This window comes from Anser cygnoides, chromosome 12 (genome assembly GCF_040182565.1).
Source record: "Anser cygnoides isolate HZ-2024a breed goose chromosome 12, Taihu_goose_T2T_genome, whole genome shotgun sequence".
NCBI lineage: Eukaryota > Metazoa > Chordata > Aves > Anseriformes > Anatidae > Anser > Anser cygnoides.
Genome location: NC_089884.1, coordinates 12,117,633 through 12,140,688, shown reverse-complemented (window position 1 = coordinate 12,140,688; position 23,056 = coordinate 12,117,633). Strand labels below are relative to the sequence as shown.

Below are 23,056 nucleotides of genomic sequence, written 5' to 3'. Positions count from 1 at the left end.
TGGGGCTTGGCATGCCAGAGTTTGAAAATTTTCATCTGAAATATTAATGAAGTTTCCAGCTTCTTTTTTCTCTGTTGCTGAAACATGCAAGAACCCTGTTTTCCTAAGAGCATTTAAGGAGAGAATAGAGAGAACCTCCCAGGAAGCTGCTGGTTCCTGTTGTAAAACGAAGAGGTAAGATTCCCTATCTGTTTTCTCTCTTCTGTTGAGAAGTGTTCTGTTGCTCTAGTTAACTAAACTCAAGACTTTTAGGGACAGATTACCATCTTTAATGTGCTAATAATGTAACTGGAAGGACAAAAGAAAGAACTGCTGGTTACAGGACCGCGTATTTAACTTTTTGGAATCTAAAGTCCTTGGGTAAAGCAAAACAAGTGATTCTTGCTCTCTGTAGCCCTGTGCTTTCTCTGCCTATTAGCTGCTTTCTTGAGGAACTTTGCAAATTTGATGTTCATCTACCAAACTTATCCTCTGTGTTTAAATTCCCTGCTCTTTATAGATGCACTGAATTTTTTCGTGTAACAGCTACTCTTTTCAGAATACTCCTAGAGATATGTGCAGTTAGGGCATTTGATTTCTAGCTAGATGATACATTTCCCTTTTCAGTGCTTTTATAGTTCCATTTTGGGTATTTTGCAGTTTGAGTTGGAAGTACATAGCACCAAATTCAGTATTCAAGGCATAAATCCCAAGGACTTCATAGACCCAGTGGTACTTACTTTGTCATGCAGGCTATGATTCCTTTCCAGTTTACAAATGCCATCAGTATTTGCAGGAATCCCTTTGCAAATGCTCATGAAACTAGCGCTTTGTTAGGAAGGCATCTTCTGAATTCAGCTTTACCCTTTCTTGCTTTTCAAGTTATGAGAATAATGGGCTTGAGTTTGCTCCACTTATTCAGCAATTTAGGTAGCAGAACTCTTTCCAACGGGGTTTTAGTTTCAAGAACCTGTATTATTCCCCTCGCTGGAGAGGGAGGGCACTAACGAACAGGAAAGATTAATTGATGTCAGTGGTTGGAAAGACAGTTACCAAAATTCGTGTGGTATCTTCATTGAAGCAAGAAGCAGATTTCAATGTTTCTGTACTAGGATTATTTTTTCAGCTCAGAGTTGGTAAAACCTACTCTCGAGGCATCACTTGAATTTCTTTCAAAGTGACTTCATACAGGACAACAGCAGCTACATCAGGATAAAAATCTGCGTGGGGAAAGACGTGACAGCAAACCTGGTTGGGTTGAACTTGCCTTTCACTTGCACAGGGATTGTGTTGATGGCACCTTACTCTGCAAATGTATCTTTGAAACCCTTCTCTGAGCCCAAGAACCAACCATAAGGCCTATCTTGCAAAAACCCTAAAGCAGCCACATTGTAGCCTTGATTTTGATAGAAGCTTACAGGTTCAAGTAATGACTGAAGCACAGTCACTGCATCATCAACAAAAGAGCCCAACACCCAGTGGTGCCCCAGCGCCCTGAGGATGTCAGTCCTGTGTGGGGATCAGGCCGCCTCTACCCGCGAGTCTTGCTGAGCTGAAATGACTGCGTAGGCTGAAAAACTGTACTGGAGGGCTTTGCTGCTTAAGCTGAAAGTGCATCTGATCAGCTAGTTCAAACTAGCTTATCTTAGCTGTTAGTTATTAGGTGTCTCTCTACATACATGGGAAGAGGTATTTAATGCAGTAACTTTGACGCTCAGCTTTGTATCAAAAACGGAAGATCAAACAGGCTATTTATTCTTAATACTGGAAGTCTCCTTACTCTTCTACACAGTCTGTCTTGCTTTCTTCCCTGGCTGCGGGCCCTACTCGTCTCACATCTCCAGCGAGTAGTCTCTCCAGTGCAGTGTCCACAGGCACAACTTCCTGGTCTGTCTGTTCTCTTCCAACTTGATAAGCCAGGCCAACGTAGGTATCTAGTGTCTGATCGTCAATATCAGGATCAATCGTGCAGAAGGCTGCCTTCAGATCTTCTGCATTCACCTCTCTGTTCAAAGAACAATTTAGTCATTTGCTGTGCTGTGGCATGTGAAAGGAATGTTTATGTATTTGTGCCACAGTGAGGATCCACTTTGCTTGAAATGCAGAGCAGAGATACCTTTTGATATTATCTCTGCTTTCACTAGTATTTTTTTAATATGCATGTAATAAAGTTAAGTACTAAATTTCAAGCTGAAAAGAAATTAGGAAAAGTTAGATTTCTGGTAACCTGGAAGGACTTTAATTCTGCTCTGTTTTGCTTTATGATACCCTTTGTTACACACCTACATTTTCCCTTGTTAATCCAGTGCCCACCTTTGTCAGTACCTAACTTCCTGGGCATCTAACTCGCTTTTAGTGTTATCCTCGTTGATTGGTGCCTGGCACAAGACTTCTCTAAGCAGAAACTACATGTTGCTTGTCTTGTTTTCAGGTGGAATTATTTATCTGATTTTCACCTTCAAGTCTGCAGTTGTCAGTCCTGCTTGTTTTTCTCATTCCTCAGAAGCAGTCTCTGAGGATATACAGGATTTTACTGCTGTTTTTGGAGAGCTGAAGAATGTCGACAGACAGACTTCAATTACTGAAGCAATCTTCTCTACTCACTGTCTGCCATATCCCTTACAGGCTGTGTCTGTTCTGCCTCTGCTTTGCCTTGTGCGCTCCCATTGCTTCTCCCAGTGAGCCTGTTCACTCTCACCTTGTTAGTTTTTTCATCCTGAGTCACCCTCCGCATCTTCAGTTCCTTCTTTGACCCTTCCACACCTCATCTCCTGCTGTTATTCCCACTCCTTGGCAAATGCTGCTGTTCGCCCTGACTCATTACTTTTCTCCCTAGTCTGGTTTTGCAGTGACGGCTGGGTTCTTGACAGCACCTCCAATCCACATTCCCCAAATGTTCCTCCTTACTTGGAGGCTCCCAGCACTATCTGCTCTTTCCACCCATTTACTCCTCTTCCATCTTGGCTTCCAGCACTCTTGCATCTCTATTCTTGACCTCCACTAGGGCCTTTCCACAGTTTTTTTGCCTGGTCTAATGTGTTGATCCCATCTGCCCTCTCTTATCTGCTTCCCTCTGATTCCCTGGTTGTCAGCCTAGACTCCTGTCTGACCATGGTTTCCCTTGCTCATCTCAGTCTTCAGCAGTGTGCATAGTGTGCCATAGATGCTCAGTCCCCTGGTGGATTCCAGGATCTTTATCCTGCTCCTTTCTTGCCTCTCTCTATGCTAGCATTGCTGTTAGGGGACTCATCCTTTGCACTGCTTGAACATCTCTGTGGTGTCACTGCAGGCACAGGAGCAATTCAAGACCAGACCCAGTGCATGGGCACAACACGGTTAGAGGGGTGACAAGAAGAAGGGCGTAGCTCATCCTGGAGTTGGAAGATGAGCAGCGAAAAGAAAATACCCAGCCATGTGATGCAGCAGGTCTGTGAGGCCAGTGCAGCTTTTGAGCACTGTGGGCGAGAAAGTTATAATAACCTCCATTGATGCCTGTTGCCTCCACAGGTCTTGTCCTCTATGGAGGCTGGGAACAAGCCCTAGGGGACTTAACTAGGCTGAAGCAAGCTGGGAGTGCTACTTAGTTCAGGAACCAAGTAACCTCCTGAAAAGTATTTTGGCTGAGCCGGGGTCCCAGTCTGCTACCATTGCCTACATCTGCTTACCTTGCTCACCCCATACAATTGGTCAGTGAACTGAGAGTCCTCTGGGTCACAGACTGACACTGTTCAGCATTTTCTATAATATGGCCTAGCCAGGTTTTCATATCTACCACAATATTTACAGCTGGGACCTTATGATAGCCCCTGCAGTAGCCACACACTCGTGTCCACTGGGGGGTTCTCTTTGCACACACTGTTCTGATCTATTGTCCCCATCAGCCTGTTCCCTTTATACTTACATTAGATCTCCTAGGTTGTTCCTCAGCTCTCTCAGATACTCCTGCTTCTCACGGATGTACTGACTCCTGATCTTTGCAACAAAAGGTTCAGGGTTCCCCTCTTCATCCTGAAGGAAATTACAAGCATGTTAGTACTAAAAATGTGTTCTTCCCAGTCTGAGTAGGAGCCATTCCCCATTGTATGCTAAAATAACTCAGCTTTCCTAGAAACGGAATTTTCATGTGAAAAGTGTAAATAAAGAGAAAATATGGGAAAACTCCTATCACAAAAAAGGCACAGACTTGTACTGCAGTTATCTGCAGTTGCCTGCAGCTTACTTTCAGGTGTTACAGCCTGTGGTGAGCACTGCAGGCTGTGGTAGTCTGGTAAACCTAGTTAACCTGACAAACCTAACTTAAGTCCTTTGCTTAAATCTGAGTCGAAAGGACAACATAGATAACATCAGCTTACTTCTTTGAATAAGGATTTGTAGTCAATGAGTTCTTCAGTGCAGTCTAGCTTGTACCTGCTTGCATCAATGAGTTCTTGGATTGAATCTTGTCTTTTCAGGGGAAAAGCTTCCCTCATAGCCATCCTATATGGAGACAGGCAACACAATATGCTGTTACAGTATGAGCAGTTCACGAGTGCCAGTATGGCTGGCAGTGTTTTAGGCTACAAGAGTATGCATGTATTCCATGGGCCAAATCTTCAAAAATTAGTTGCTTTTAAGAGGACACACATTTCAAGAAGTACATGCACCTTCAGATAACAAAACAAGGGAATTGTTTTCTTCAGAGCTTAGGCTGCAGGTGACCGTTGGATGCTCAGCCATTTGGGAAACTACGAATGCAATGTGAGTATCAGTTAGCTGGTAGCTAGCATGTCCGTACTGGAGCTGTGTTCCCAGCTGAAGTGCTGGAAATGGCTGCTGCTTCTTTTCTGTGCCACAGCCCAAAGAAATGCTTTATCTACCTATCGCTTAAAAAAGCACACGTGATTGATCAACAGAGAAGACTGACAAATCTTGCACCTGTAGTGAAATTCATACAAATGCTTTGTGACGTGTCCTAGGAGCTCATGGGAGCACGGTGTAGGGTTCTGAAGCTTCTTAAACAGCTCCCCAGGGAACCTCGCAGGGGGCAGATACTGCCAGCCTGTCTCTCTGCATGTGTAAAGTGCTCCACATCTATTCTCAGGTATCTCCAGATTCACTACTCAAAACTTGCAGTATTCACATTATTCTAAACCTAATGCAGAAGTTAATAAGTATTGCTTGCTACAGCTGTCCTCACAAGAATTTTAAAGAGAAAAACTGCTCCCCTGGCTGTGCTGATGGACAAGCAAAGCAGACACACTCAGCATACCACAACATCCAGCATGCACCACATATTGGGCAGAGCTTAGTGGGCAATAGTCATCCTCTTGCCTGAACTGCTCGCTGGTCAGGGATCCACTGTTTGAGGGGTCGCAGGCAGCCAGCTCCTTTTGCAGGTTTGAAATCAGCTGATTCTGGATATGGTATTGTTCTTCACCTACCTGTGAAACAGGGAAGGTTCACAGATCAGTAACTGCCTTATCTGTTGTCCCTTGGACTACCTTCAAAAGGGAAGAAAAACTGCAAAAGGACTGCACTCACTTCCAAAAAATTCTACTTGAGGTGTGTTTAGCGATTTACAAATAATTAAGCAAGCAACGCTGTGGCTTGCAGGTGGCTGTTCACAATGGCTCCTTGTTGAACAACTTGCCCCAAAGCAGTTCGCATACCATCGTGTGCAGGAGCTCTGAGGGCAAGGGGTGAGAATGGTTCTGATGATGGGGGCCCAAGGCCGAGGCTCACCCCAGCACACCTCACAGCAGCTGCTAAACCCTCAGATGCAGATGCACAGCCCAGTTTCCCAGAATGGCTGTTGTTTCCCTGCTTTGGTGGTTGCACATTGTCCCAGCCACTTTTCCATTTCCAAGAAAAACATAAGTAGGGCCATTATAAGATTTCCGCAGGGTGGGAGAAGCAGCTGCAGCACCTGAAGAGGACCTGGGGGAGCTACATGTCTTCATGATACAGGAGCTGGACAGACAAGACCTGTGTGGCTAGAGCTCTCCAGTACTGACGCAGTGCTGGGAAGCAGTAGCAAGGTTGCCAGGGCTTGCGTGATGCTGCAGTTTAGTGACTGTCTTGATCTTCACAAAATTGCATAGGGAAAGATCACGAGTACTTTCAGAAAAGGCCTATGGAGAAAAATGTGTATGTAAGTGTTGCAAACAGGAGCCCCTCGTCAGAAAGTAGTTATGCTGTGACTAAAGCATTTGAAAGAAATGGGGTTTTCTAGAGCTCAGTTGAGAGTAATAATAGCCTGCCACGTCTCACACAGAATTCCCATCTGTAATGTCCTAGTGTTGACTTTTGTTGTCATGAGGAAGTGCAGCTTCCTAGGGGTGTGAGTGGGCGGTGAAGCTGCTTTGCAGAGGAATACTTCCCCTGCCTTCTGTCTGTCACAGGAGGATGTCTGGGCAGAGGTGCAGCACTGGGCTGCAGGTTGCCTACCTTCCCTGTGAGTATGTCATAGAATGAGCTCATGACGTGGTTTGATGGACAGAGTCGCATGTTCTCATACAGGGTGTAAGACCATTCCATGGCAGAGGTGTCTCCGTACTTCTTCTGGAGGTAGCTGAGAAAGAACTCGGGAAGAACAGGTCGCTTCCCTGTCTGCGGATAACAAGCAAGCAACTCCCATAAGCAGCAGAGCTAAATCAAATTTGCCAGTTCTATTCCAGCTGTTTGCATGTAGTTGTGTCTTTTGTGGACCTGCTAACAGGCCTAGTGCTGGCTGGAGTCTTCCCCAGTATTAGGTCATTCAAAACGTTTCTGCTAGGTTTATTCTCTACAGCCTGAACGTGGAAGTTACAGCGAAGCTCTTCTGTTGCTGAGAATACTGATAAAGTCTCTTTTCTCCTGCCTATTGTTGTGAATTATATAAGAACTTGCTATAGATTTAGCTGAGCTCGGCTTGGGGGTTCAGACCTGGAGTGGTTGTTGAAGAGAAGTAAAGCCAGACAGTGATTGCAACATCCCTATTTATTTCCCTAGGAAACCAAGTTGAAAGTGAAAAGACAGCTGCCATAGAAAACATTAAACTGTTTGGGGCTGACCTCAGAGATGTTTCTAGGCTTCTGGCTCGAGAGAAGGAACCTGTAAAGTGGCTCTGCCTCTCAAGGTTGCTCTCATATAACTGAGGCACAGTAACAGGGCTTGTCCGATATCTGGGGAGATGGTATTATACTTGTCCCTAACGCAGAAAGACTGAAACAGCTGCTTTTCTTCTGTTGCTGAGTCTTGATCTCCCCAGGCAGGCAGCCAAATGTCTGTCTTGGCTGAGAACACACCTCACCCCTTTGGCCTCCACCTGCACTCCTAACGCGCCCTGGCCAAAGAAGAGGGAAGTATTTGTGTGTGTGTAACAAGACCAAAGCACTTTCATAGTCATTTGTTTAATGATAAAAGTGATTTCTCAGTCCTTCCTCATTTTTTTTCTGTCACTGCCACTTGTTCTCTGGCATGGGCACAAAACCCTATGGACCTTAATAATGGTTTGGCATGGGTTAGAATCAACTACCTCCCCCCGCCTATAAAAAAAGAAAACCTGGCCATGCTTTAGCTGCACAGATTTTGCTAATGCATCCATTACCTAAGAACAGACACTGCATAGTCATGGTGCTCTCTCTAGACCAGGATGCTATCGTCACACCCCAGAATAGCAGCAGTTGGTAGACCAACTGATAAGGTTTCAGACTCAAAAGCATGGCTGATCTAGCTCAGGGTGACTGTAATGCTTCCTCCCCTGGGCACCCTGCCTTGTGGCTTTTTCAGGGACACCTCAGCTGCTCTTGCAGCAGCTGTTGGACCACTGTAGTTTTCAGCCCTGTACATCAAAGCAACTGGTGCTGACTTCTGGTCTCTTGAATGTTTCTGAATTTGCAGTGGTGACTAGGCATGAGCTACGCCATGAGTACTCAGCTGTCCCTGGAGCGGGAGCTGCAGAAGAAGCCTTTTAGGCATAGGATGGAGCTAGTCTAGCTATCCACGTGACAATGTCATAGTTAATGAGTCAGATCCTTGAGGAGGCCTGCCAGGCCACAGGGTTATTACCAGCTGAAGCTGTTCTTAAAATGCTTTATGCAGCTTTATGCAGATGAAGCCCTAGGCAGGACATGGGTGAGACCCTGGCTTCCCAAAATCTTCCAACTGGGCTGACTGTCTTAGCAAATGCTGTTTACAAAGAAAGAACATCTGACAAACCTGCTGTTCTAGTGCAATTTTCTGTTTCCAGATGTCTTTCAGGATGCTCACCACATCCTTCTTAGTCAGCTTTTTGTTCTTCACTTCACCTTCATGTCTGAGGTATACGGGAACCTTGTCCCCTTTGCCCTAAGTAATGGAAAAGAAACATATAGAGATAAGGCATTCCCTGCACTGGCAGCCAGAGCCATGTTCTTAGTGTCTAAAGCCCTTAAAAAGAGCCATGTACGGCTCTCATTTCCAGTATTATAAGACAGCATCTCTGCAGTGTGTCTCAACTACTCCAGGCTGGACCTGCTTAATGTGGGGCCTGCACTAGCCACATTGCCTGCTCCCCAGTTACACTACTTAGAACTTAGTTCACAAGTGATTTTTGATTGACAAAATCTCTGTTGTGTCCAGGCAGTTTCGAGTATACCTGATCACTAGTGTAATGTATTTGCAGACGGTGAGATGTTAATTTGACTCCGCTATATAGTGGAGAATGAGTAAGGGGCTGTAGCCCACTAGTATTACCTGCACGTCTGATGATTCATGTAGCATCGCTGCAATGTGTGGCTACTTCAGCTGTCTTCAACATGCTCACTCTCAAGTTCAGCTTTTCTATTGCAACTGAGTTTCTCCAGCTTTAAATTTTTCCATGGTTACGCTAATGGGAAGGTGAGCATTGAAGACACTAAGTCCAGCCATGAAAGCAATTCTGCCACTTTCCTAAAGGATATGTATTACCAATTATTCTCAGTGGAAACAAACAGAAGAGAAAGCTTGCACATACCCATCCAGGGAAGACATTCATCTCTTGTAGCAGTCCTGTTCCTATTTCTTCCAGAAGCACATCCACTAGCTGATCGCTGGTCTTCCCCTCAGCCAGGCAGCCCCACCGGTCAGCTCCGCCAGGAATCACTTCTGCAAGAGCAAAAAGAACCTGAGCTGCTACAAGAGGAGAATGTGCTTATGTGTACTGGTTTTGTGAGAATCCGTGAGGAGCATTACAATAGATACAGATCTCTAGACATCCAGTTTGTCTCCTACAATATCTAAGGCAAAATGGAATACTCTGCAAGCTCCTCTCTCTCCTCTCCTCTCTCTCTCTCAGGCTGCTTCACTAAAAGCCTGGGAGAAAATGGGATGTTGCAGGTAAGAAATATACCATAGCAAAGTGGTTAAAGATGAGCAGAATACAGGTGGCACCTGAACACTTTGCCCAGTTTGGCCGGGGTGTGCAACTGCGCTGAGCTTGCTGCAGTTCAGTGAAGAAGTTGTCTCGCTCTTCTGCAGTCTCTCTCTGAATTTCCAACAGTGTTTGATATTCCTTACGGAGCTGATCAAAATCCTTCCTTAGGGTCTCCATCTAAAGCACACAGAAGGAAGGATTTTAACAAACCAACCACAGCAACAGAATTTTTCTGTGGTCGGACAGATCAGGTGAACAATCAGTGTAGTCCACGGATTTATGGAGAGCAATCCCTGGCTAATTGCTTTTAGATTCTCTTTTTCTTCCTCCTAGAGAGTAGTTTGTGGGACCACTGCCTTTCTGCCACTGCAGGGTTGGAAGCAGACCCTATCCTAGTCACCTGTGTTGTTATCCTTTTGCTGTCCGACATGGCATTGTGTGGAGGTGCAAGATGTGTCAGCTAAGCAGTCAAACCTTTATTCTGAAAAGGCATCAAACAGATGCAACATGAGGAACCTCATCAGCTTCTATCACAGCTGGAAATTGCATTGATTGGCTCTGTGGTGGGGTTGATGACCCTGGCATTGCAGTAGGGTAAAAAAGCCATTTAATACTATTGGAAAAGGCAAAAACCCAGCTAGATAGATATTCATTCATAGTCCAGCTCAGCGGTAGTTTTACTTAGCTGTGGTTTGGATAAAACCGTGCCATGTATGTGAGATGAACCTAGTTAATTTATGTATATATATGATGATTTCAAACAGTATTTCCCAAGCTGTGATCTGCAGGCTTTTGGTGGTCCTTTGGCTGTTATTGCTTTTATGGTGTTAATTCAGTTAAAACTGATGCTAAAGGTTTGTGATGGTGTACTGATTTTGAGTGTTCAGATAGTCTGTGATACCAAAAGACTGTGAGCTTTAAGGGATTAGAAAACAGTGGCTTTTCATGTATTTAATGTACAAGTAACAAAGATGTGCCTATATGGGAGTTCTGGGTTTGTGGAATCCCGATCCCAACCTGAATACTTAAGCATCATTATGTTTGCATTCATGTGGTACAGCCTGAAAATTAGGAGCTTATGCTCACCTCCTGCTGTAAATCAGAGTATTTTTTCTCCAGTGATTCAAAATCTCTCCGGGGGACAACATCTCCATAGTCTGCTATCATTGCATTCAGCTTCAACTGGGCTTTTGTGAGGTCCTGCCGAGCTATCTTTAATGCCAAAGTTAACTTCACCACATCTTCACCCTTGACATCTTTAAACAACAGCCATTGATGAAAACTCATGATAGTAAAACTGCAGTCATAGTTCTCTAAATCATCTACTGAGCCCCTAGATCTCACAACCCTACAAAGTGACCACAAAAGCTGAATAGGTATGGACTGTATTATTATTAGAGAACAACAGGTCTTGGAGTATACTGCAGTGTTTACATTCACAGCCACCGTCCTGCCTCCTCTCCCACACACGTACATATATTCAGAGGCTCAGGCTTGGTTTTCGTTAGCAAGGAAAGGAGCACAGGCCGGGAGAATCTTAGGCAGATGCAACAGCTGTAGCCAGTGAGTGTGAACCAGTAGGATGATGGGTGCCTGTAGCCAGACTGTGGATCAACAGAGGTCGCATACTGAAAGGGTCCCTACCAGCTCCGTGCCACCAATGCCAGTAAGTTGCATAAATGAAGGTATTTTTGGCTCCCGAATTTCAGCAGTTTTGTTCATCCTTGTGGACAAGCATCAAGGTGCCAGCTGTGTCTGGGTAAGACGTGCTGACTGTTGGCCCAGGAGTCAAAAAAAAAAAAAGATAAAGAACCTTTGCACTGGGCAGCTCCTGCCTTCAATTTACCCGTTATGCTAAGCAAGACCATACAAGTATACAAGTAACGGCTTATTGAATCTGGTCAGACTATTGGGAGGTACATCCCTGCCTACGTGTTTATGGATATTTTGTCTATGAATTTGTCTAGCTTACTGTAAGAATCGGAGCATATCTGATGGTATTGAAGAGATACTTAACACTGTACGCATGGGTATGCACTTGGGTCTCTGGGCAGGACAGGTTCCACTTTCCCTACCTTGGACTTGGTGCCGTTTCATGTTCAGCTGCTCGTTATGCATATCATTCAGTTTTGCTAGCAGCAGTTTGCGGGCACCATACTCATTGAGGTAGCGAGCATATTCCTCAGCTACGCTCGTCTGCAGATGCTCCACCTGCAGGAAACAGAGACTTGAACTGATCAGGAGCAGAACCTAAGGAGCAGAGAGTGGTATAAGGGATGCAAAGTGGGGAAAAATGGAGCAGGAGAGTGGGCGAGAGATAACGCTGTAGAAAAGGATGGCCTGACGGAAATATGACAGAAGGATTCAAACTCTGAAGAAGTGTGTGGAAGAGTGCTCCATCTGTGTTTAGCCTTCTAGAAAGTGAATTACCTACGTCTCATGCTCTGGGTTACACCATTTCTCTGTTGTAAACCTTTATCTAGAAAAACCTCCCAGTAATGTATTCTGTTGCTGGTCACGCAGGGGAAAAAAAGCTGCTACTCTTCCCAAAGGCAAAACTGTCAGAAATCTGGAACTCTATGGACTGGGATTATGTGTAAAATTATTCCCATGATGTGCATTTCATTACAAGATCACATCCTGCCACTGCTGATGCCTACCTTATATGCTACATAGGGAATGAATGAATCGAGGTGTTCTTTTACTTTCCCCCCACCCATGGCTGGATCCTGGGGTTAACTGCCTCATCTGGAACTGCTGATGAAGACTTAGCAGCCCCCTGCTCAGGCGCTCTGAGACTGCCCTGGTGGGTCGTGGCTCTGACTGCAGTGAAAATCACCCTCAGCTCCTGGCTCATCCTTCCTCACAGAGCAGCCCTGCTCGTGTTGCTCTCTAGCAGTAGTATTATTTCAGCCTCAGGGCATGAAACTGTTTGAGACCTGCATAAACCAACAATTTAAATTGGAAAGACTTAAATAATCTCGTCAGTAGATACCAATGTAACTCACTGCCAGTAAGATGAATGATACAGGTTTAAAGATGCTAAAGGTACAATGTTGTAAGAGTACCTGTACTTTTACGTGAGAACTTAAAATGCTAGTACTAGAATTTTCTTCCCCACTTTAAATGTGACTCTGCAAGAACCAGATGGGACAAGATACAAGTGAAGACTTCTGACAGCAGCAGAACAGCCCATCCCAAGGGAACAGGATGTTCTCTGGAGCTGGCTGAGATCCAGTATCAACTACCATACCAGATCCAGTATGCCAGATGCTCAGTGCCCACTCCAGAACTACTACTGACATCAAAGGATGAGAGGCTGGGAGGCAAGAGATCAGACGTATAAAATACATCTAATTGAAGCTGGGAAATGTTTGACTCATAGTCTAATTTACCTGAGTCTGAAGAGAACTCTTTTCTTCCTTCATGTTGTCAATAAACTTTAACAAATGTTGTTTCTCTTGCTTTAACATATTTATTTCAACTTTCTCCTTTTCCTGCAGTGCCAGTATCTGCTGGGAGCACTCCTCAGACACAGTTGCGACCATAGCCTTCAGGGGTTCTAGGGCATGAATTGTCTCCTTCTGATGAGCTAAAGAAAGCAGAGGTGGGTTCTCACAATGAGCAACAAAGCCTGAATTTTACTCACCTGGGATGTTGGATGTTCAACCCGAAACCAGTGCATGTTGGAAGTGGGAGTGAACATAGAGCTTTTACTGCCTGTCCTGGTGAGCCTCTAAGGAGTGGGAGTAATGTAGTTTGAGATGATATTCTGTCATTTATCTAGCTGTGCATATGAACTTCATAAGCATTGTTATGTAAGGGTTTCTGGTTTTAGTTAATGCTGTTTATCATGGTTTGGAAAACAAAGGATGAACAGTATTTTATTTTGTTTTCTTGAGTATTTACAGTTTTGATGCAATATAATAAGCACAGGTGATTTCATATTTCACTAGGTGGGAAGTTGTCATTGTTTAAGCACAGGCAGCATATGGAGCTAAAGACAGCTAGTAATTAGTAGCTTACCATCTTTTGTGAAGGCACATTCTTCATAAACTTTGATCTGCTTTCTTGTCTCCAAATTCACGGTCTTGTGCAACCTTTTGTTTACAAACATGCCTGCACGTTCTCCTCTCTATTCAGGAATGCACTAACTTCTTTTGCATTTCTCATCAGTACATCTAGTAAAGAACTTATGGACATACTGGCTTTTTCTGCTGTAATTTGTACTTTTCAGTCGCAGCTATTTCCCCTTTGACTTGAAAATTTTCCTTAAGATACATATCCGGCGAGACTAGTGATGGTGCATGACTTGGGTCCCAATTCCCAGTTACTGTTACATGGTAGAATTTCATCTGACACCATCTCCGTTGTGTGGAGGCTTGTTTTTATGACTAGATGGAAGTCCACCAGGAGAACAAAATGATTAAAGACAGGATATGGTGTGAGTCAAATAAGGCTGTGGCAAAGGTTTTGATTGCTGAATAAGGTATACACAGCAATACCCTCTTCTGAACAGAAGGGTAGAAATGCTGGCGGATGCTCAATAATCTGATTTGCAGATTTTTTTCTCCTTGATAAAACCCAATATTAGTATTCATGTATAAATACTGTGCAACAAACCCCGTATTTTAAAACTTAAAATGCATACATAAATCTAAGAACAGGAACTACTTTTCTTATTATACTTGGGTGTGAGTTTCCCTCCTGCACTATAACTGTACCAAAGGTTTTTCAAAACTCTTTCCACTTGTACTAGGACAGCTCCCCAAGAGATAGCAAAAATTAGAGCATTAGCATAGGGATTCTGCCACCGTACTATTTGGGTACTCAGTGTGAGCTAAGAACACCATGTTAAAACTTCAGCAAACTTGTTCTGGGGTGTAATTTGAGTGTTTCACAACTGGCTCCTGACCACAAGCAAACCCCTTTAAGTGCAACAGTATGCTTAATTGTAGCTGCCTAGTATGTCAGAAGTTAGACTGAGCATAACTAGTTGACTGCCAAAGTGATTATTTTGTAGTGTGGATGCTGGCCAGTTCCATTTAAGAACATTAGCTCTCTGATGACCTCTCGTAACTCATGCCAAGAAAGGAGAGACATTCTCCCACTTGGAAAGAATTCAGGCTGTGGTACAGCTCATTGCACGTACAGGATTGTTGAATGTGCCCAGATGGCTTACCAGCACAGAGGAGCAGATGTGAAGCCTCTGTGGACATAGCAATCTCAGTATAATTTTAATCAAGAAATGGATGCAGCTGTGGATAACATTGTTGTGAAGACCTACCCTGTCACTCAGTTTCCTCTAAAAGGAGTTCCCAAAACAGAATCTTTATCTCAGATTAAGCTAACAGCTGTAGGGATTTGATAGCTCTCCTTCACAGTACTACTTCTCAAATACTGCTTAGTATCTTCACATTCACGTGGATTTACTCCAGAAACAATGCCAAGAAAGACTCAGTGCTGTCTCAGCACAACCTTAACAACCAAAAGAGCTACAGCTGCAGTCATATGTCCAGTTCTGGCACAAGACAAATAATTGCAAGCAGCCAGTACAAGCTGCACATCCCTGTTCGTATCAGAGGCTGCTGCTTTCTCTGGTCTGTGTGCTCAGCTATGCTACTCCATCCAGACTTTGTGCTGCCAAAATGATGCAGCTAAATATACAGTGTAAGCAGTACAGTATTAGGACAACATTTAATTAATTTTTTATTTTTTATTTCTTTAAAAACAGATTGTTCTGACTGAACTGGGAATATGCATTAATGCTAGCAGATTTATAGGGAGAACCCCCACCAGCAGTGGATGCAGTGTTGAGCACCCTCAACGTCATACAGTCTAAGCTAGCATGGAATCTGACCGGCAGAAAAAAGAGCAAGATAAAGCTGTTAAATCACTTAGACAAAAAGCTAATAGTTGGCTGAGAAAAACAATGCTGTGTTATAGAGGGGGTTTAGGTTCTGCTTCAAAAGGAGCTGAAACGCTGTAGACACAGCATGCTTGCTAGGTGGAGTGATGAGACATCTCTTTAAGCAATCTCATTTATCAGCTCCAAAGCTTCACCTTAAGTATGTAGGCACTGCACTGAGGTACTACATATAGAATATAAACTTCTGATGTTAGAAGCCCTCAGAAGAGACACCTTGCATAGATTTTTAAAAAGTTGTTTTTGTTAAGCAGTCATACATCATTTAAGAATAAAGATAAATAGGAGAACAGTTCTACAAATCAGTCAATTTCCTTCCTTTTCTCTTTTATACTTTCTGCTCTTAAGGCACTTGCTTTTGTCTCTTCCAAAAACTAAAGTTATCATAAAGGATACATTTTACTGCATCTCCGGAGACTTCAAAGAATAAAAGGGGGAAATACCACATCCAAGCAATATGGAGGAGTCAAAAAAACCCCACTTAAATACAAAAGAGAGTTAAATATATTAAAAAAAAAAAAAAGCTTCAGAACGCAGTACAATATAGGCTGCAGCACAGACACCAGTAATCTCTCTGGGATCTGAAGCAAAGAAATGTTTTCTAAAGAGTTCTGGAAGGAAACTGATAGTTAAAAAAATGTTTTTATGTAATGATTAATACTGACTCGTTTACCTGACTGAAGTGCACTGTGCAAAGAAAGATTTTTGCCTACAATGAGTAATTAGGTAGCCCAGGTAACAGGTACTGGGATAAACAGTATATGTCCTTTAAGAGACTGTCCTGGTAGAAAACTGTTGACATTTGACAGCTGCTCAGTGCCTAATGTGAAATGAGCTCTTGGTTATAGTCTATTTCTAGCCCTCTGATTGTTTACAAAGTACTGGTATCACTGTGGCATCTTAACACCAAGAGAAGTTTAAAGCACACTAAGAATGGACAGGGAACAGCCAGTTCAGTTCTCTGCCCTGCCTTGCTTCGGGAGTAATTCAAGCTTCAAGTTACCGGTACAAGTGCATCCAAATATATTAGTATGATACACTCCACTGTAAACATGATTGTTCCAGAAAAACCTTGAGACATTGCTGTTGCCTGAGCTGCCTATGTAGTGGAGATTAAATTAAAAAAAAAAAAAAGATAAAACCCTTAAATCTAAATCTAAAAATTTGATAAATTTTAGAAAAACAAACAACTATGTTATGTATGAAGGAAATAGACTCCCATGTCATATCTGGGCCATAGGAAGACTCCACTAATGGGCCAGAAAGATAGTTTTACCAGTTGACATATATGTAGATCCCTTCCACTGAACTATTCTCTCTCTAAATATTTTTAGAATGTTTATTCTCTCTATATATTCAACAGAACTTATCAGCTGTATAAGACATCTCCATTAGTGTTCCCCCACCAAAGTTAAAGTTCAAGAGCTTACCCAGTGTAGCTTCATATTCATTCTTTATAGCTGACAGCAAGGGCTTGTAGGTCTTGAAGTTGTCTATGAAGAATTCAAAGATCTCTCTGTAGGGCTGAGAGAAGGAAGAGAGCTTGAGGAAATAGTGGCACATTTTCCAGAATTCAGATCGTTGTTGTCTTACACAAATGGCATGACAGTGAGAATAAGTATAAAAATACTGCTACTGCATTGTATTTTGTCTCTCCATCTTTGGTCCACAGTCCCAAATTTGTCATGCGCAGGTGGAGTTACTTCCAATGCTGACAGACGCCATAGCATGATAGAAGAGATTTTAGTGCCAAAGAAAAGCTTTAATCAAGTCTGTCTGAGCACAGCTCCAAAAGGAAAATGCTACTCTTCAGATAGAACTGACTAGAACTCAAGTTACAATATGGCCAATTTTAAAGATACATAACAAGATCATATTGCTGATTTTGTTGCCTATTTTGTCTACTTAAATGAAAAGCTCTTCAAGGCACACAGTCTCTCGCTGTGCAGATGCCGTCCTTCTCAAGTAAATCTTGTTCAGAGAGGACAGTCGGACTCCCATGTTGTATCTGGGCCTTGGGAAGACTTCACTAGCGATAGGTAATATTCTCACTGAGTGTACCTCACTATTAAGCACAATTAAACATGTCTTGTAAGACATTCAAAAATATAGTCAAAAATATTTTCAAAGCATAAACACATTTATGAAACCTCTGTTTTCTCTTGCCATTAGTCACTCTTTCTCTCCATTCTCTTCCATATACCACTTTCTTTCCTCATCGCTACAGGATTCCCTTGGGAACGAGAATTTGAATTAATTCATGCAGAGAAAATCCAATTCAAACTTCCCACACTGCGTAAATGCTCTAATTGCAGGATATTACAAAAACAGGAGTACTCCTACTCTGTGTTTTGAATTGAAGCGGTGGTTTTCAGTAGGTATGTTCTCAAACACAACAAACCCCCAGGATCAGACACAGTAGAAACTACTAATTTGGGAGGATCCTGATTATGCTTAGGCAAGAGTTGGATGAGAGAGTCCATTCTTGTCACTTGCAGAAACGTAACTTCAGGAATGAGAATTTTACAGTGAAAACTTTGGAACCTACACACTTTATGGGTTTGGGCAGGAGTCTTCAGGAGTTCAGTGAGTAAATTGTTTCACACCCACTTTAGATTACTATCTTTTTGACTACTTGGCCTTTGATTTGAAAATGGAACAGTTACAGAAAATGTGAAGTACGCTACTCAACAACACGTAAACCCAACATATAAACTACAACATGAGATATAAACTGCTTTATGAGCAAGTTCTCTAACGTGAGCTGCAAACCCACTTATCCAGTACTACTCAGAGGTGCATACTCTTCCCGTCTATTTTCCTTTGGATGACCAGTTTAGATAACCGGTCTCAGAACGTTGTTTCAAGTCAACAGAATCTTGTATCAGACCTGTAACCTCAGTTCCTGGGAGTTCCTTTTAGTTAGGTCAAGATATTGCAGTTCTTTCCTTAAGTAAGACTCCAGCTGCTCCAAGTAGCGTGGCTTTGGAATGGTAAGAAGGGCCTGTTTATTGCTGCAGAGACACAGGAAAAGAAAAGACACATATCTTCACAGAACTTTTTTTTTTTTTACTGTAGTACTTAATATATTCTCACATGTAAGGAAAAATCATGAAATGTACAGTGGATAATTTAAAATTCCTCTAAAGAGCAGGAGACTATTCAAGGCATCCTGCTGTTAGTATTAAAAGTATGCTTTCCCCTTCATGATAATTTTTGGTATAAAAAGACAAGTGAGTTTTTTCTTTGTGAAAAGAATAAATGTACACAAATTACATAATTTGAAAGAGGTCAAGGAAAACAAGTATTTCAAAAGGGTACTGATAACTTATTACATCTCCTGAGGTCCTAGGCCAACTGTCCCTTTGCCGGATGCCATCATGCATAGTTCATTATTACATTAAAAAGAGAATTAAAACTAAAAAGTCCAGCTATCCTTACTGTACCATCCGCAGCTGTCGTGCAGGTCTGTCAGAGCCCTGAGTACACCAACAGGCTCTGCAGTGTCCTCCCCTACCCTAGGGGCTTGGAGCTCTGTGATGGCAGAGCTGTAACTGGGGATCAGGGGTTAGGAATAGGCTCAGGCGTGAGACAGACCTGTGAAAAGCCTCCTTGGAGGACCCTTTGCTCAGTGGCTGTAACCCAGCTCAGACCCTGGATTCAGAATCCCTTGATTCTTGTCGGAGAGACAGGAGCAATGCTGCGTCTGCCACAAGGGCAGGGGAGCTGGGACCTCAGGGTGACACAAGGCAACCAGCAACAGTGACCAACAGGACACGAACAAGAGAAGCCGAGCAGGTCCCCTGATGGTAGCCCAGGTCATTCGCAGTTCAGTGATCATCACGCATGATCACCGCAGGCATGAGGAAGGCCCGATGCCAAGCTTGGGGTGTCAAGTCAGCAGGCCAGGGCCGGCAAGGTACAAGACAGACATGGCTGCAACGTGGCTCAAGCAAGAAACAGAGGCGAACATGCCTAAGTGAAGGCTTCTCACACCTGATCACAGGTTACCCAGCCGTGCCATATCAGGACTTGTCTTGAGCCCAGGCACCCAAACGTCTAGGACTGGACAAGAGCTTGTGGAGCCTGTTGGGGCAGTCAGGGCCCTGACAGGATCCTATGAAATGTAGGTCAGTGAATCATTAAATGATAGCATTTCTTGGTACGTTTATACTAAGCGTGACTGCTATTACATAAATATTTGACATCTCCTATAGAGCTACCAGTCAGAACCAACAATATTTTTTTGTTATGCTCAAGCTTTGTGGAATATCCCAACCTCACTATTCTCACTAGTGCTGGAAGAGACCCTACTCTGTAAATTCATGGTTTTCAAGAACTGCTTCCAGCTATCCTGTGAATTAGCTGTGCTTACCTAGACATTCTCTCCCCTGGGGCACAGCAGGGTTTATGACTCTTTAGGACTGTCTGCCCTGATGCAAATGCAGGCCATGTGGACCAATGGCCACTAGCAGAAAGCTGAAAAGACTGAAAAGAGAGAAAGGATTAGGTTCTAAGAGCACTACAAAGACAACAAAGAGTCAAAATGAGGTTGAAATACCCCTGATGATGCCTCACAATCAATACAACTGCCTAAGAGTAAGGTGGAACAGAAAGAAGAGGGGCATACCGAAACTCTCCTCAGCCAGAAGTGAGCACACCTGAAAACCAAGTAAACTTTTTGTTCTTTGAAGTAATCATCTTCCCACACTAGTACAATCTTTTAAACACCTCTGCACGTCTCATGGTGGCTATGCTGCCCAGACTACATGATTGTGGGAAAGTGTTCATCTCTTTGGGTAAAAAATGGTTCCATGATCTGCACTGGGAAATTAAAGCACCACACAAATCAGAACCTTGCATTAATCTAGATGAAACCAAAAGAACAGGTTTGACTGAGGTCTTGTTTCCACTAGGGAGCTTTGCAGTGGAGTATGTGTCCCATAGTGAGGGTGTCTTGAGCAATGTTGACTCGTGTGGATTGTGAGTTTTAAATGCAGGTTGGTGACCCTACACAAACAGCTGAATTTCTGTCGGTGTAGAGCTTAATGAAGACAAGGTCTGAGGAACAGATTCATCTCTGATGAACAGTAAAAAGTCATAAATGAAATTTCTTTCAGAAACTAATTTCTGCCCTTAGTGGCACTAAGGGACATGGTTTACTGATGGGATTCAGGACAGGCTGATGGTCTTGAACGTCTTTTCCAACCTACATGATTCTATGATTCTTCTGAAAGCAAAATCTTGTTAATTTTAGGAGTCTGTTAATTAATTTCTCTCTTGGAATTACCTCAGTATTTCTTTTTGGGGAAAAAAAAGACATCTATGCTGGATTGCTCTATTTTATTAGGACAACCAAATAATTAGTATGATGTTGTCCAATATAAATACTTTCCTATTCTGTCTCTAAGCTTTAAAAGAAAATTAATAATGTGCCAACAGAAGTCTGAGGCCAAAGATTTCACTGTCAAAACCTAAATTTCAGACTGACTAAGCCTTGAAACAGTTAAATGTAAAGGCTCAGAAGCTTAAATGCCTGATTTTCACTGCAAGAAGCATGAAGATTATATTGGAGAAACAGTAGGATTCCAATCTATTGAGATTTGATTTTTTTTTTTGTCCAATGAGAAAAATGCTTAGAGAATGTCCCAGCTCTAGGGAAAGAGTAATACTTAAAGTCCTCGTATTACTGGAGCAATAGCTTGTCACAGAAGTGGCACATTCCTGAAATACAACCAAAATGCTAATGAGAGAAAACAACAACTGCAAAATAAAAATGAAGGGGTTAAGATCTGTAAAAGTCATTATTACTTTGTTGGTGTACGTTTCTGGGATTTATTTTTTCATGATTTGGATATACTTTTTCTCCATACTAGTTTAGTTTATTTACTAAGACTGATGCATACTATGGAGCAGATGTTCCTGTTGGCTGTAAGATGCTTTTAGCCTGCAATTAAACAACTTGTGGTTTCTTTCTTTCCTTAGTTTAAACTATATGGGTCAAATTCTGGCTGCAGTATTTGGCATGTATGTCCACACAAGTTGTTGCAGCCAAGAATGACGTTTATATTCCTCTTCTCTTTCCTCCACCCTTAAAGCTCCTATAATTAATTCACAAGGATGACACCTGAATCTGAAATACAGGAGTTTGCATCACCACACAGCTTCTGCCCTTCCCATCCCCCTTCGCTCTCAAACAAAATACAAAAATAATTAAAATTTGCTTGACTTCCTAATAGCTTTGGGTGATCCCTGGGCCTCCAGCAAGATTCCAAAGTTCACTATTAGGTAAGGGCTGGGTGTTTCGCTGGAATTCTTGAACTCACCGGAGTCTTCTGTTTCTTTGGCAGGATGGGTTTCAGACTGTTCATATGCATTTGGCAATTTGCAATCTCACAGGAAGATTCAAGAGGTCCTGTGCAACAGCAGGGAAGAACACAGAACATCTTCAAAACATACAGAATTAACTAAATATACAGTTGAAGACTGAGAATCTGGCTGATGTATACCTAAAGTAAGCAGCCAATTATGCAGTGCCTGACAGACGAAAATATCCGGCAGATTAATGTACACAGAGGGACGGATGGAAAGATTTGTGGTACAGCTGAACTCCAGGACTGGCTATTTGAAAACCACTACAACATTGGGTACTTTCCTCACTGTCCCAGTGACAGCGGCCAAGCTGAACCCTGCAGCTGGACAAGCCTGAGTAAATCGGTCATCTGAAGAGGTGAGATTAGAAACAGCTGGAAAAATGATACCCATGAGTCAAGAGCTGGGACTTGGGGTCCCAAAAGTACCTGCAAAGCTGGTTCTCTGGGCTGGTAGTAGTGCCAAGCGCAGATGACCCTGCAGCCAATCGAATTGACAAGTCATGGAAGAAATATAATCAGGAACTGTCTTTATAGAATCATAGAATATCCTGAGTTAGCAGGGACCCATATGGGTCATCGAGTCCAACTCCTGACACCGCACAGGTCTACCCAAAATTTTAGACCATGTGACTAGGCGCACAGTCCAAACGCTTCTTAAATTCAGACAGGCTTGGTGCCGTGACTACGTCCCTGGGGAGCCTGTTCCAGGGTGCGACCACTCTCTCACCCTTTCTAGTCTTTCCTAAGATTAGACATGGGTAGGCGTAAGCGAAAGGCCTTTCAAGTAAACATACAGTTGCACGCGTGTTGTGGGGAAAACGAGCGTCACCATAACATGGTAAAGCAATCTAAGGGATGGCAGTGAATTTGTGGTCCCGGTGCTGGCAGAACGCGGTCGGACACGGCTCGGTATCCAGGTATCGGCAGCGGTGACTGGCGGGCTGTGACACGGCCGCTTCAAGCCGCAGCTCCCCGAAACCCCCCAAACCCCCCCAGCAGCTCCGCACTGCCGAGGGGCAGGGCCTGCCTCGGTCCCGGCCCCCGCTGCCGCTGCCGCACGCCTCTCTGGGCGCTCCCCTGGGCCGCCCCGGGGAGAGCGCCCCGCCGCTCTGGCTGACTCGGGCCCTTCGGACCGCCTGAAACCGCCGCGCGTCCGCTCGGCCCCCCGCGGGGAGCGACGGCAGCGAGGAGGGCGGAGAGCCCCGGGCAGCTGCCTCGGCTCCACCTCAGCGCGGGGTCCCCCGGGACGGGCTCAGGCGGAGCCGCCCCAACGGCCCGCGGGGCTCCCCCGCCCGGCTCCCCCCGAGCCGTCGCCGCCGCCCGCGCCCGGCCCCGTCCCTCACCGGCGCCAGCCGCCTGTTTACAGCCGTCGCCATGGCGACGCCCGCCCCCCCGCCCCTCAGGACCCCCGCCTGCCGCCGTAGG

The 23,056-nt window shown here is 43.9% G+C and overlaps 2 protein-coding genes across 11 annotated transcripts in view; one reads left to right on the top strand and one right to left on the bottom strand.

Annotated features, from left to right (window-relative positions):
* Window positions 1-172: 172 nt before the first annotated feature.
* Window positions 173-23,056, bottom strand: TSNAXIP1 (translin associated factor X interacting protein 1). Of its 10 annotated transcripts, none has more exons than XM_067004345.1 (17): window positions 22,975-23,022; window positions 22,058-22,106; window positions 21,584-21,672; window positions 19,633-19,745; window positions 18,148-18,271; window positions 16,688-16,781; window positions 12,727-12,923; window positions 11,407-11,542; window positions 10,418-10,587; window positions 9,349-9,508; window positions 8,933-9,063; window positions 8,158-8,286; window positions 6,406-6,567; window positions 5,290-5,399; window positions 4,332-4,455; window positions 3,881-3,987; window positions 173-1,984 (listed from the first exon to the last, which is right to left on the bottom strand). In XM_067004345.1, the coding sequence occupies exons 1-17, from the start codon at window positions 23,005-23,007 to the stop codon at window positions 1,756-1,758; spliced, it is 2,157 nt and encodes a 718-aa protein (XP_066860446.1). In that variant the 5' UTR covers window positions 23,008-23,022; the 3' UTR covers window positions 173-1,755. The 10 variants fall into 10 exon arrangements, 9 of the variants coding, with proteins under 9 accessions (XP_066860446.1, XP_066860449.1, XP_066860447.1 ...); XM_067004348.1 differs by lacking the exon at window positions 22,975-23,022 and adding an exon at window positions 22,426-22,937; XM_067004352.1 differs by having other exon boundaries at window positions 1,777-1,984; window positions 4,387-4,455.
* Window positions 21,850-23,056, top strand: part of RANBP10 (RAN binding protein 10) — an 83,494-nt gene continuing 82,287 nt past the window's right edge. The window contains exon 1 of the mRNA XM_067004357.1: window positions 21,850-21,987. The gene's annotated coding sequence lies outside the window, so the exon portion shown is untranslated. The remainder of the gene's footprint in view (window positions 21,988-23,056) is intronic.